We start from the raw sequence: 13,423 nt of genomic DNA, 5'->3' as shown, positions 1-13,423 counted from the left end.
AGCTTGACCCTTCTTCTTTTCCATTGTTCTTGACCCGCCCACTGAAGCTTGGAAAAAGCCCTGGCTCCAGGCCTATTTCTCCTATTCAAATGTCTACCTGATCCTGTTGTATTTCTAATTTATTGCTTCTAGGCCTATTACATGTTCCTATACTATTCTCTTAAGCTTTGGTCCAGTAAGTAGAACAGAACGAGCACAGATCGTCTCGGATGTTGGTAGCTTGTTAGCAAGCCCAAATTTCTTAGTTAACTCTTTTGGGCCTAGCCTCCTGTTTCAGTTGAGAACTTCAGGTCTGTTTCCTTCACTTCTTTTGGGTAAAAAACCAAGTAGTTGGTTATCTCAGATTTTACTAGACCCATAATTCAGGCTTTCTATCTGCTCCTAACATTAAACAGTTTCTAGTAACAGTGAATTTAAAATTTCTTTGTTTCTTCCTAGTGCAAACATATCCACACGTTCCTTTTACTTTAAGCTGTCCCTCAACAGTGTTGTGAAGAAACAACATACCTGTGCAGCTTCCCATACTGTCTTACAGAAAACAAGTTCCTATGAAAATAGATCTTCATGTTTACTAGGTTCAGTTCACACACAAATCACAAACAGATCACAAATCATTGGAACACAAATCATAAGTGATATTAAGCAGGTTTTAGGTATCTGCCATGTCTTTAAATTGTAAGTAGTGGGAAGGAAACCAAATAACCCCCTCTTAATACTGTGACTTCACAATGAAGAACAGCAAAGTCACCTTTGCAACAGCAGTCCAACGCTTTGGATATTTGAGAAGCTGCTTGTCCTCAGTCCCTCTATAACAAGCCCCTTCTTACCAGAGGTAGCATTAACAGTGTGTGGCAGGACTGAGATCAGGACTCTGCTGATTTAGCACCTGGACAACCCAGTGCAGCCCCAGAACATTTAATATATCTTCTTTGAATTTGTTTCAAAGGGTGCTAATCAATCATTGAGGAAGCACTGATCAAGTTATTGCAATCCTCTTGTAAACAACATAGTTGTTGTTTGCATTCAAAAAAAAGCCTGAAGTACAGTAAATTTGAAAAAAAAAATCACTTTCAGCTAATGCTCAGTACAATACCAACAAAATAATTAATTGGAATGAGTTATACACAAGCACTCTTATCTGTATTACACTTGCTTGAGAATAAGAGTTTCTACCAAACTGTCAACCTTTCATAATAGCTAACTATAATATTAACAGTACAGTAGTGGTTTAGTAGTTAAGTATTCAGTAGAGCAAACAGTGTTTTCTGGTAGAGCATGTGATTGAAGTTAAGATATAACTGATTTATCGTGTCATAACTCAGATGAGACTCTGCTTAGTGCTTAGTTGGAATTTGAAGGATATATTCACAGTCACAGCATTGTGTTTTTATGTCGTTGTGGCTATGCTAAAAGTAATAAAGCCACAAGAGCATTATTAGATAGGACTTCCATAATAATGAGTCAATTCTAATGAGATGTCTTAAGAGGCATTTTTATTAACTTATTTTAGAACCCAAGATACAGAGACTGTAAGAGGCCTAGTTTTGGTTACACTGTAGATTTACAGCAGTTATTTCAACAACAATTATAGTTCTCTTGTTATTAAGTATATTTCAGCTATATTTACCTCCCAGGGGTATTTAATTTCTTACTCTTGTCCTTTTCTCTACCTCCACACTGCATGTTTTCAGTCTATCAGATTTGTTTCTAATGTCTGAAAGAGAATCATGTTTCAAACATGAATAACAGAAACTACCACAGACATAAAACTCAGAATAATCCTCTTGCTGCACTGAGTTTCACTATGCAAAAGTAAAGCCATTATGATAAAATAATAGCTATATTTCTTGTAGGAATTTATGCAATTACTATTTAAATCAAAGGAACCAACTACTTCTTTGGCTAAAGCTCATCAAAAACATTTCCCTCTTGTCGCAAATGTGTGATTTAGATTGCTGAAAGGTATTAGCAAAGGTATTAGCAAAGATGGTTTTAATATTATGTTGTAAAAGTGTGACTAAACAAGCTTCAGTGATAAAGTTCACTTTAATGTTGTATAGAACAATCATTTGAACAATGATTCAAAACTACCAAGACAGAACTCAGAGTTACCAAGACACAAATTAGAGTTACCATACTAAAAGGTTTTGTGTAATATCAGTCACTTACCAAACATCTACTCTTGATAAATGGTCTATGTGCCTCGAGGAGTAACCTTGAGAGGCATCTCAGCTCAAGGGAAGACCACCACCATGCAGCCAGGCTGCTTGGCTGGGAGAGCTCAGAGAAGGCTCACTTAAGCTGTCGTATTTGTGGAATAAACTGGTTGGATTGTAGTCAAGTTACTTGCAATGAGAAAGATATGCCTGGGGTTCCTTGTACCCACAATTTGCTTCGTGCCTTGTTAAATGAGTCTTGGAAAAGTTTCCTGCTGTTCATGTGTTAATCGCATGACAGGTGTTTCAAGCTCATACACACCAATGCTCACTGTGTCACTGTTTGCCTTTGTGGGCCTTCAGAGAACAGACTGCAACTAGAAGAGTTCTTGGCTGGGCTATGGCTCAAGCATTTACCCCCTTTGAAGCCTAAACCAAACTCTCACGAGTTTGGTTAAGGGGTTGAGTGTGTCCATCACACCCCTCCTATAAGTAGTTAAAGGGAAATTAATTTAATAGCAAATCTCTATGAAGTTGTGAAACTTTCCTTGCTTTTATTATTTTGTATGAAATTCAACAATAAGAATACTCAGTTGAGAGTCGAATAAAATCTACAGAAAAACAACAAAAATTTCTCCAATGAATTTCATCTAGTTTAAACCCAGTTTTGCATATCTCAAATAGTAAGACTGATCAAATATATGACTGTGTGATAGTACTGAGAGTACCTAAGGTATTATTGTAATTAAATGAGATTTTTGATTGCCCTTTTAGAGGCATTGTTTTTCTGTCCATAGCATGAGGACAGACAAGACTGACTTTTTTTATAAACCAAATTAGACTGATTAGTCTTGTTGAAAAGATCAACAGGTACTATGACAACTTATACAGGGTACTACCTTGGAAAAAAAAAAGGACAAAACTTCTGATTAGTGGCAATGGTTGAAGCAACGTTGTGCTAGAAATCTTATTCAGCTTACTTTAAAAATCACTAAGACCAAACAAAATTTTGTCTTTTCTATGCACTGAATATTTTGGACTTCATTGAAATCTTGCTTTCAGTATCAGGAGAAACATGATGCTCATCATTCCTAAGACAAATGAATAGGTAAAGGTTGTGTTCACTTGATAAATATCAGTGCAAGATGTTCGTACTTGAGCAAGCTAAGAAAGTCATTAGGGGTAGCATACCCGACAGATAGTAATTTGTTGTACCTTCCAGAACTGCAGTAAATCTAATAACCTGTGACTGAAAAAATGAAAAAAATAATAAAAGCATGCCATGAAATCAAAAAATGTAAGAAACTTCCTGACATGCCCTTTTGTTATATTTAATGTATGCAATGGCACAGTAGGTATGTTTGCTGCTCACCCACTGTCCTGTGAGTCATTGGAAGGGCCTTGCTACTGGCTCCTCCTCCTCATTTTTCCTGGCAGTTGATTTATCAGAAGACGACTTCCTAAGTGGTGTTCAGGGTTTTAACTAGGTTACTTCTGACTGACTACATAATATTTTTCAAATTATTTAAACCTTGTCCTCCACATATCACATGGGAACGTGCAGAAAATGCATGTAATATTATCACACATTTTGTGTCTCTTTCTACTAGACTTTCCTGCCTGTAATTGCACTTCTCTAAAACAAATAAACAAAATAATTTTCTTGAATTCACATCTATTCCTGTGAATCTATATTCTGTAATATATAATCTATATTATATTAACTCATCTCTGATATAACATGTGACCTTAATATTCAATGTTAGTAACCTCAATATATTTATTCAATCTAAGTAGATCAGAATTAGCTCCACAGATTTTTCTAGACTAAAATTTATGAGCATAGAGTCAACCTCTGAGTGCAGTGCACAAACAAGGACAGCCAAACACCTACCACCCAGAAGCAAGCATGGATTTCTATTCAGGTGAAGATGGTGGTGACTTACAGAAAATTTCACAAGCTTCTGCTGTACCTTATGGCAGGCAAAGAAATATCAGATTTAATTGAAGTTAACACTTTAAATATGAAGACTGATTTCAGTTTCCACCCACCAGTATTTTTCCCAATGTAATTTTAACTAATTTTGGTGGAGTAGCTCTTCTTTTACTTCCCTGTACTCTGGTTGACTCCAGTAAACTTTGGTTGACTTGTTGAATTTGCTGGGTTGGGTTTGGTTCACCCGTTATTTGGAACCAACATTCCCCAGCCCTGTGTAGGGAGAACAGACATCAAAACAGTAACCTAATATAGCTACCAAAGCAGCAGTATGAGGTACGCTGGGAAAGTGGTGGATGGGAAGGGGGACACTGGTGTTTTCTAGGCTCTCACTGGGACACTGAAATCCTCTGGAACAACTCAGGCCAGCCACTGGGCCTGTGTTTGGCTATGGATTTGAGTCTATCAGCTTAATCATCAAATTCTTAGATTTAACTGAAATTGAGCAATTGTCATGGTTCACATATTTTTTCTGGTGTGTCAGTCTTTGAAAGTAAATAGCTTTAGTTCCCCTGGAAAACACTCATTTCACAGGCTTTATCAGTATGCTTGAGCCTTGAGAATGCTGAATGAAAAACCCTCAGAGGAAACATTTTTCTGTTCAAAGTCTTAACAAGAGTAAATAGGTGTAAACAATGAAAGCCAAAAGGTTGTTATTTTTCCATATTAAAAGGCAGAAATTTTAAATGTTTTTATTTTTTCAAGACAAATTGCAGAGCCACTGCAGTTAGTGACCCAAAAGGTTTCAATTTTTTGAGAAAATATAAATGTGTTACCAAGAAGATTTTCTGCATGATTAATATCAAAACATGAAAGGCAGATTGAATTTATCCGTACATCGGCATTTATAGACCTTAGAGAAGGGAAGTTATTTCGAAGGTGATAGAACTGTAATTGCCATTTCAACAGAAAAGCAATCAGTGAAGAATAAAACAAGCTCAGTCTCCCAAAATGAAGATTTGGAAGTTAATCAAATGCTATCTCAGTCAGCCTGTCATGATGTTATGTGTATCTAAGTTTCCAAATTGTTGTTGCTGTTGATTTCTGAAACTATACTATAGTTTTGTAGTCTTTCAAAATGAGTAAGGTGTTTTCCAGACCAAATAAACAGAGAATTAAAAGGCTAAATTCTTCTCTACTTCCTCTTTCCAGGTTTATACTAATTCCTTCTCAGCTGTTAAGTGATTCTGCACCATTTGTAGACCACAATATAACCCCAAATCCAGCATTTTGCTTTGTAACTTTTATTCTAAAATTAGTATCTCTTGAAATCCTCATAAAACCAAAATTTTATGCCCTACTAAGCACTGTGCATTAAAATAAGTATTAGGCAGGAAGATGCAAAGCAAAACCTGTTTAAAATAGGACCAGCTTTTATTGTTATTTCCACCTTGATCACATTCCTACACCAAGTCTTTCACAGATGACAGTTTTAAGCAGGTAACTCTACATCCTGTATGTTTCATTGACTATCCAAATTCATTATACTGTCACCATTTAAATATCCATTGTGCATCACTGTTCGACTCATTCAGCTCCCTCTTCCTATGGTTTACTCTGGGCTTTCCTGGCATCTCTGTCTCATGCTATATGCTTCCAACCACTCCTTCCAGCAGGTTGCTCTCCCCATTTCTTCTCTAATTATTTGTTTTTTATCTCACTCCACCTGGTCTTTTAGTTGAGTAAAACTTCTGCCTCCAAGTAAATGAAAAATCTCTGATTGATTTGACAAGACACTCCACATCTCAATACCATCATTGTGTACAGTATTTCTTTTCCTACAATGGGTACAATCGGGTTTTTGATACCTATCTAAACTCTAATTTGGCAATACTGTGAAAGTTTAGTAGGTACTTTCTGTGGAATTAGTTTAAGGTAGTTCTCCTAGTAATCCTCTGTTTTCATATATTTTAAAACCACACTATTTAAAATGTAGACATAATGAATGGCCTCAGGGTACAAGTTTTAGTAGTTCCTTTATGCATTAAGCTGTGTGTTCAAACCGGTATCCTTGGCAGTGGTAGGACAGGAACTATTGCCTTTAACATTATTACTAATTGGATCACCACCTCACACTAGAGAATTCCCTACTCTTCACATCAAGGAAAGGTTAATTCAGTAGGAATTTTGTTCTACAGCTTTCTGGCAGCACCCTGTAGCCTAAAACCATCTTCTCTGTAGCATTTAGGATGATAAAGGGCAATGCCTATTATGAATCCTGATAGGGCTCAGACTTGCTTCTCATGGAACATGCACAATCCCAAGAAGCAGAAAACACCTAATGATCTTCAATGAGAGTCATACCTTTGAGAATTTGCTATGAATATTCACTCATATGCAGGGTTAAACAAAATTGGGACTTTTTTTCTCTGCTGTGTTTGGTACTGGATACCTCAAGGCACACTGGTACAGACAGAGGAAACTCTGTGGACAGTATCAGGAGGCCTTACTGCCAAAAGTGGTTTAGCAGGAGAAAAACACAGATTAAAGTAAGGCAGACTGATCTACTTCTTTCCCTCATAGCTCTTCTCAGGCTCTCAAACAACCATGGTGACTCTAATCCCAAAGTCATTCCTTCAGTCTCACACCTGATTATCATCTCAATTGCAGTATGTCCTCACTGGCACTCTCCAAATATTGGATCCTCTCTCCACCACTACACCCAGAAGTATCCATCACAATTCTGCCTACACAGGACTCAGAAAAAGATACGTTGGTCTAGTGGGAAAATCAGTATCTGATAGGGCTATCTTATTCTTCCTGTTGATTTTTTTCAGGCAAACAATCGAAACAGAGCATTTTAATACAAAGGGGATAGAGGCTTGTTTTCACTGATAAGTAAAACAGTCATTCTCACATGTACTCACATAAGTACTAACTCTTCAAAGTAATTAAGCTGTTCACTGAACAGAAAAACGATTCTGTAGTGTTTTCAGCAATTAAAGTATGATTGACAGAGTGCAAAGCATAATGATTAGGTTTCATCATTTGAAGAAAGATTTAAAGAAGGTGCAACCAGTTCTTGCAATTATTCTTTATTAATATTTATCAAACTGTACAATCCCTCTATTTGTTAAATGCAGTGAATCTTCTATCACTAGCTCATTATAAACAGTTTTGCTTTAGTGCCATAATTTTGTCATGTTTTACAAGGGTTACAGCTGACAGCAGCAAGTGTGTAACATACATTCACATTCCCCTGCTCACATCTGAACATTTACACTTCATATGGGGGCATTAAACTAAATATATAACTGTTCCTGAATTAGAGATTTCCCACTTTAAATCAAGGGACCAAGTACAAGATGTACAGCTGGGAAGTCAATGTGATAGCTAATACAAATTCAAGGTTCCTTGGTAAGCCCTACTCATTCCTTATGGTTTTCTGCTGATGATGAAGAATGATGTGTAAAAGCCAGCAAATGAGCATGCCCCCATGGTACCTCTCAAACATAAATTACTGGTTTTGCACTCAGTGCAAGCTGCCTGCTTAAGAGAAAAGGCAGAGAAACTCAAGCTATGTCTTGAGTTAGACATAGCAAACAAACAGAATGACAATTTGCACTGCTACTCTCTGTACTGCATTCTGATTTTTCTTATTTTATGTAAATATCTAGATCAATAATGGCTAATTAAGTTTTGGATGTTTTGTTGGGATTTTTTAAAAATGCCTGATCTGCAAACAGATTGTTTTTCACCTCCTTGGCTGTCCAGAAAGAACATTTCATAATCAAAAGAAATTATTAGAGATGAAACAGAGTATGCTATCCTAGAGGGTGTAAGAACAGCATCTGTGGACCTAGATTCAGTTGTAGAGATAACAGTATAGTGAACCTCAGATGCAATCAAAGTAATCATGTTACAATTGCAGTTTGAGGTAGTGCAAGAATGAGGGCCAGTGCTGGGAGTAAAAGAATATCACACCTGCTGCATTTTAATGGGACTTGCAGTTGTTTTGCAGAAAGTGATGTATGGCAGTCACATAATCCACTGCCAAAGCCTAGTCAGACACCAACAGAAACCTAGAAAGGTGTCAGGCATAAAGTTTCCTACTTAACAGGAGCCTGCAAGAGGTAGATGTGCAATTTTACCAAAAAGTGGTCAGCAGTAGTTTGAGATGCCTCCATTATAGTTATTGAACTCAGAATTCCAGTCATGAGAATGGGTTTGTCTGTCAAGGAAAAAGAGGCAGGAGAGCAAGAGGAAGGATACTTGAGTTTTTGGGTTTCAAGTTCATGTGTATATGTGCACCATCATCTACCCATTCACTTTTTAGATGCATTTTCTGGGAATTTCTAAGATTAACGTAATCACAAAAGACATTCAGAGCCATTGATTGTTTAAAAACATGCATTTTGTCAGATGAAAATCTTGCATATACTTGTTGGATGCTCCGATTGCTTAAAATTACTATAGGGTAATATAGTAAAGTCTGTAACAACCATATTCTGTGGAACTTTTCTTTAAACATTTTCCTAATATACTACAAGGGAAGATGTTAATCATGTACATCTTTTCTGTCTTTTAGTCATAGTGCATTGCTAATACTCCCTCCCAAGAACATATGCTCAGTTTATGCTCTCATAAAGTAAGATTTATTCTTGTACATCTAAGTCCGGAAGATGAGCATGGTAAAGGAAGTCCAGCACACTTTTCTTATAAACCCTGTGAGACGGAAACTAGGTATTTATTGGGAAGAAGAAGCTTATTCCTGTTCTTCTCCCTTTTTCAAACTACAAGGAAGAACAAATAAACCAGAGCAGGAAAGAGGCTGAGCTCTGTTTAGATCCAGCCAGCAGAGAACAAAACTCTTGTCTCCTTCAGACAGACAAAGTCCATCTGAATGAGTTTAGAAAAGTCAGTAGCTCCCCAACCACAGAAGGGCTGGTCTACCATTACAGCTCTCATCTGCTTGGGGAGGCCAGGGAAAGGGGGTTGGTGCATCCTGTTCTGAAAGAATGATGCCTGCAGGTCTTTATCATATATTGAGTTTGTCTTCTCATAAAAGACTTTTAGGAGCAATACAGAGTGCAAGCTACTCCTACTATGTTGTGTTTCCTGACTATGAAGCACAGAGGAAATGGTCCCCTGACAGGTGATCTGGTGGCGAGGCTCTCCCACAGGAAAATGTCCTTTACGTGCAGAGCATTCTTAAAACTATACAGACATAAAGATAGGAATTATCTAGGCTTCGAGGGGAGGTAAGTTTTTAACTATTTAACATCTAAAAGGCAAGATGGGAAACTCTACATTTTTACTGAATTTTATGTGATTTACTCCATCATTTTGAATTATTATAGTTTGGGGCACATTAAGTAGAACTGCACTTTCATTTAGTGAGGTTTTTAATATTTAATATTGGCTTTCCTATATTATATACATTGTAATAGCGCATAGTTAAAATTAATTTAGTCTAGTATAATTTACATTTGGTGAAAATGCCAGAAGGATCATACTGGAACTACATTAACAGTAGCAATAGCATTTCTGGAAGACAGAAATAGTGTAATGCCTAAGAAGAGTGTTTTCAGTAGTTCAAGCTCAAAAAGTTATCCAGATAGGGAAAAAAGCAGCAGAAATAATTTTAGGTGAAAAATGAACCAATGAATATTCCATAACCGCTCTCCAGCTTTTTTTCAGATATTATGATGGCAATTAGGACAGAATATACTGTTTCTTTGATATTGTCTACAGATGCCAAGTCTGCATGCTCAGTTGGGTTATTCAATTCTTAAAATGCATTATGGTCAAATCACACTTTCTAAAGTGGTTTTCTGTTAGAACTACATCAAATGAAAGCCTTATTGCTGGCTTAAATGTCATTCAGTTCATCCTTGTTGTGTCGGGATGTGCTTTTATATATTGGGTGAAAGAAATGAAAAAATATTAGTCATTATGAGGGCTTTTTAATATCATCAGCACTACCATAAAGCCAGATGATAAACTGCACACTATTCAGAAGAAAGAAATAGGAGAAAATTAACATTGCCTTAGTCTAGATTAATCATAGTCCAGGATTCCTATCATTCTATGCAAAATAAAAGCTTGACTATTTCAGATTTTAAAGTTTCTTCTCAGAATTTAACATTATTTGCATTGAGAGGCAAATATGAAGCCCACATACAGAAGAAAGAATGCAAGATTTTGGACTGGTATAGTTGGTAAAATCATACCCTTGTTCTAAACAAAAGCAAAGCAGCATTGATGACTTGGATCCATGTGGTTAGCAGTAACATTTCACATTAGTAACCTAATGAAGCTGTTTATTGTTAGTGAGAGGTAAATGCTTGATAAGTTTATGGTGAGGGGAAAAAGCTTCAGTAACTTTAAAATCTGCCTCTCTTCTTACTTGCATAATTATTGCTTTCATTAATGGAACAGCAAAGCATAGGTGAAAAAGGACTAGAAAAGAGATATCTTCTTTGGAGCTAATAGGATGTACAGTGGGTTTTTTACTTCTTCTAAGATGAAAACTACTTAACAGCCATTAGGCCTCTCACAGACTTAAGGGGAGAATTTAAGCGTCATTTTTCATATAGATAGGTCTGTCTAGGGATCAGACCTAAAATAGGGGAGATGAAGATTTCTCTCTGTGCAAGTAGAGAATAGTTTCAGGATGTTTTAACTGAAAGAAGAAAGTTCTGAAATCTCTCACTTGAGCTCTTCTCCCTAATACTGGTTACTCGAGAAGATCACAACCAGAAATCTGTTGCTCTCTTTGAAACAAGTGAAAAATCTGATGCCTGAATGCTTCAAAGGGCAGGAGGCCAGTCCTGCAGGGACTCTGATATTTCTGGTAAAATCCTTTTCACTTGAAAACCATGTTTTCAATAAATTGAAATTTTAACAGAAATTTTCCCTTTTTTTTTAATGAGTAAGGAAAAGTCAGACTTAAAACTCACTGAAGGAGGTGGAAATTGTCTGAAAAGAACATCTGGAAATTTTTCAGGCTTTGATCAGAAGTGCACCAGATTTTGTCAGCTGTATTCTGGTTTAGTTATAGAAAAAGATGGAACCAAAGGTTGGGGGAAATTGACTGAAATATCTTTTTCCGGTCAAAATTTAAAAAAAAACCCCTTGGATTGAAAATTTCAGTTTAAAAAAAGAAACCATCTACTTCTGTTAACATTTTCTAATGACAGTTTTCCAAACGGATGTGATTAGGAAACTATTATGGGCAAGTGTATCTGGTATGTCTTATGCTCCCCTGAAGCATCCCTGAATGCCTAGTTGAAGCTGGTAGTATTAATGGATCACATATCATAGGACCCAGATATTTAGATGCTACCTGTTTCTGCCTCTGATGGAAGAATGATCCTCAAAAGCATTGAATAATACTGGATTTTTGCAGTTTCACAATGTGGCTGGTAAAACAACAAAAGAAATCAGAGGATATACAATTATATCCTATGGCATGTACACAAGAACAATAATAAAATGGGCAACAACAAAAGGGAAGCCACTGAGGAAAGATCCATCAATCTGGTAACTATAGGCATTGCTGAAAGCATACAGTCAATAGAAATGGAGTAAGGTATATAAATAGTGTGATGGGACTGAAGTAAAGAATTCTACATGCAATTTATTTAGATTGAATGCTATTATGTAAATAAAGCATTTCATTGCAAAACAGCTAAGATACATTATTCTATTTCCGGCCGCTAAAATAGACATGCAGCAGTTGTTTGCATAGCTTGTTGAGAGCAGGTATACTTCAACCTCAGCAGCTCTTGCTTGATTCACTGTTATTATTTTGGTCCATACAGTCTAATTCAGGATTGTTGCACAGTCCTGATTGTCCACTGCTGCAGGAACACTATTCTTCTTTTAGCCTTCGATGGTTTAAGATGGGAAAATCTAATAGATATTGCTATTTGATTGATTTGTGAAAAAGTGAAATCATAGTCCTCTTTACTCTTTTCCCCAGCTGTCTTGGCTTCTTTTTGAGGTTCTGCTGGAAGAAATTCTATGCCTTCATACTAAAGCCAACATTTCATTTCTCAGTTTCTACAGATCAAGTGATGAGATGTCATGTGTGAACCCCCTGAAGGCTGAGAAGAGAAACTCTGACTTCCCCACAGAAAATTGTGAACTGCGGTTTCTTACTGGCTAGCAACACCTTTAATTCAATTTGTATGAAACTCAGTTTACTTATTAAAATGGACGTTATTGTTCAAATATTAGAAATTCCATTTCTTATATGTTCTAAGCTGTACAATTGTCAGATTTTTATGGTTTAGATTGTAAATGTGGTTTTCTCTGGCTAATTATTGGTATTATTTTTTTAATTTTGATGTCTTAAAGGCCAATGTACTGTATCATAATAATATGAAGGACATATTTAACAGGTGTGGAAAACACTGTATACAAATGTATATTTCTAAAAGCTATTTTTATGATTAGCATGTTTTACTGTTATACCATATTTAGAGTCAGGTGATATTGCACTTCTTTGTTTAATGTTTAATTCAAACAAGACCATTATGATCAGTGTCACATTTAAATACATTGTATGGTATTTTCCATTATTTTATTTAATTTATTTTTCATTGGAAATAATTATATTTAGTAATAGGATAGCTTCTAAAAAGTGAAAATGTCAAAATAAGAGAGCAATCCTTGACAAACTGTAAATTGGATCCTTCTGTAAATCTCTTTCTTCAGATAAGCACTCTCTGTGATGCCATTCATCAGACATTGTTACAGCTGTTCCTGCAAATCTCTAAAGGCTGTTTGTTGTTACCATATGGAAAGTTTCCATGACAGTCAGTCTCCTGTCTAGCCAGGAAAATTACTTATAGCCTGTCAACATCTGACAACCTGAGTTAGCCTACTTATTACTTTTTGGGTTATTTTCTGGCAGTAGTCTTTCCACTCACAAAATCCTAAATCCCTCCTAAAAACTTGAAGTTAGAATAATTAATTATTACAGATGTTGTAGGGGGAATCTCAGTATAGAATTTCTTAATAAATCATAATTCCTTTCAAACAGAATGGATGCATTATTTCTCCTGTGTTACTGAGACATTAAGGGTATCAAAGCATATAAGATATGGGCAAAAGGTCTTCTTCTCTGATAAAAGTACCAGTTTGTTCACCACCCCGAAGTCAGACCTCCTTAGCACTGCAGATGACATGAAACAAGGAATATATCATCTACATCTTTATGTGAGATATACTCCTGTAGAAAGAGACATGTCTTTAAAGTAGTTGCAAGGAAATAAATTATTTAGTAACTACAGCTTTTCAAGAGGGAATAGTGTTAACTTGG

At 36.2% G+C, this 13,423-nt stretch overlaps 1 protein-coding gene across 8 annotated transcripts in view; it reads left to right on the top strand.

The window, feature by feature from the left end:
- RALYL (RALY RNA binding protein like) overlaps positions 1-13,143 on the top strand; it is a 373,182-nt gene extending 360,039 nt beyond the window's left edge. For all 8 annotated transcript variants that reach the window (XM_018078907.2, XM_018078926.2, XM_018078914.2 and 5 more), the window contains one exon: positions 12,157-13,143. In XM_018078907.2, coding sequence (XP_017934396.1) covers positions 12,157-12,174 — 18 coding nt within the window. In that variant the 3' untranslated portion in view covers positions 12,175-13,143. The remainder of the gene's footprint in view (positions 1-12,156) is intronic.
- Positions 13,144-13,423: the final 280 nt, after the last annotated feature.

Source organism: Manacus vitellinus, unplaced genomic scaffold (genome assembly GCF_001715985.3).
Source record: "Manacus vitellinus isolate BGI_N305 unplaced genomic scaffold, ASM171598v3 scaffold_1_pilon, whole genome shotgun sequence".
NCBI lineage: Eukaryota > Metazoa > Chordata > Aves > Passeriformes > Pipridae > Manacus > Manacus vitellinus.
Note: the sequence above shows the minus strand (reverse complement) of the source record. Positions and strands in the feature narration are given on the sequence as shown.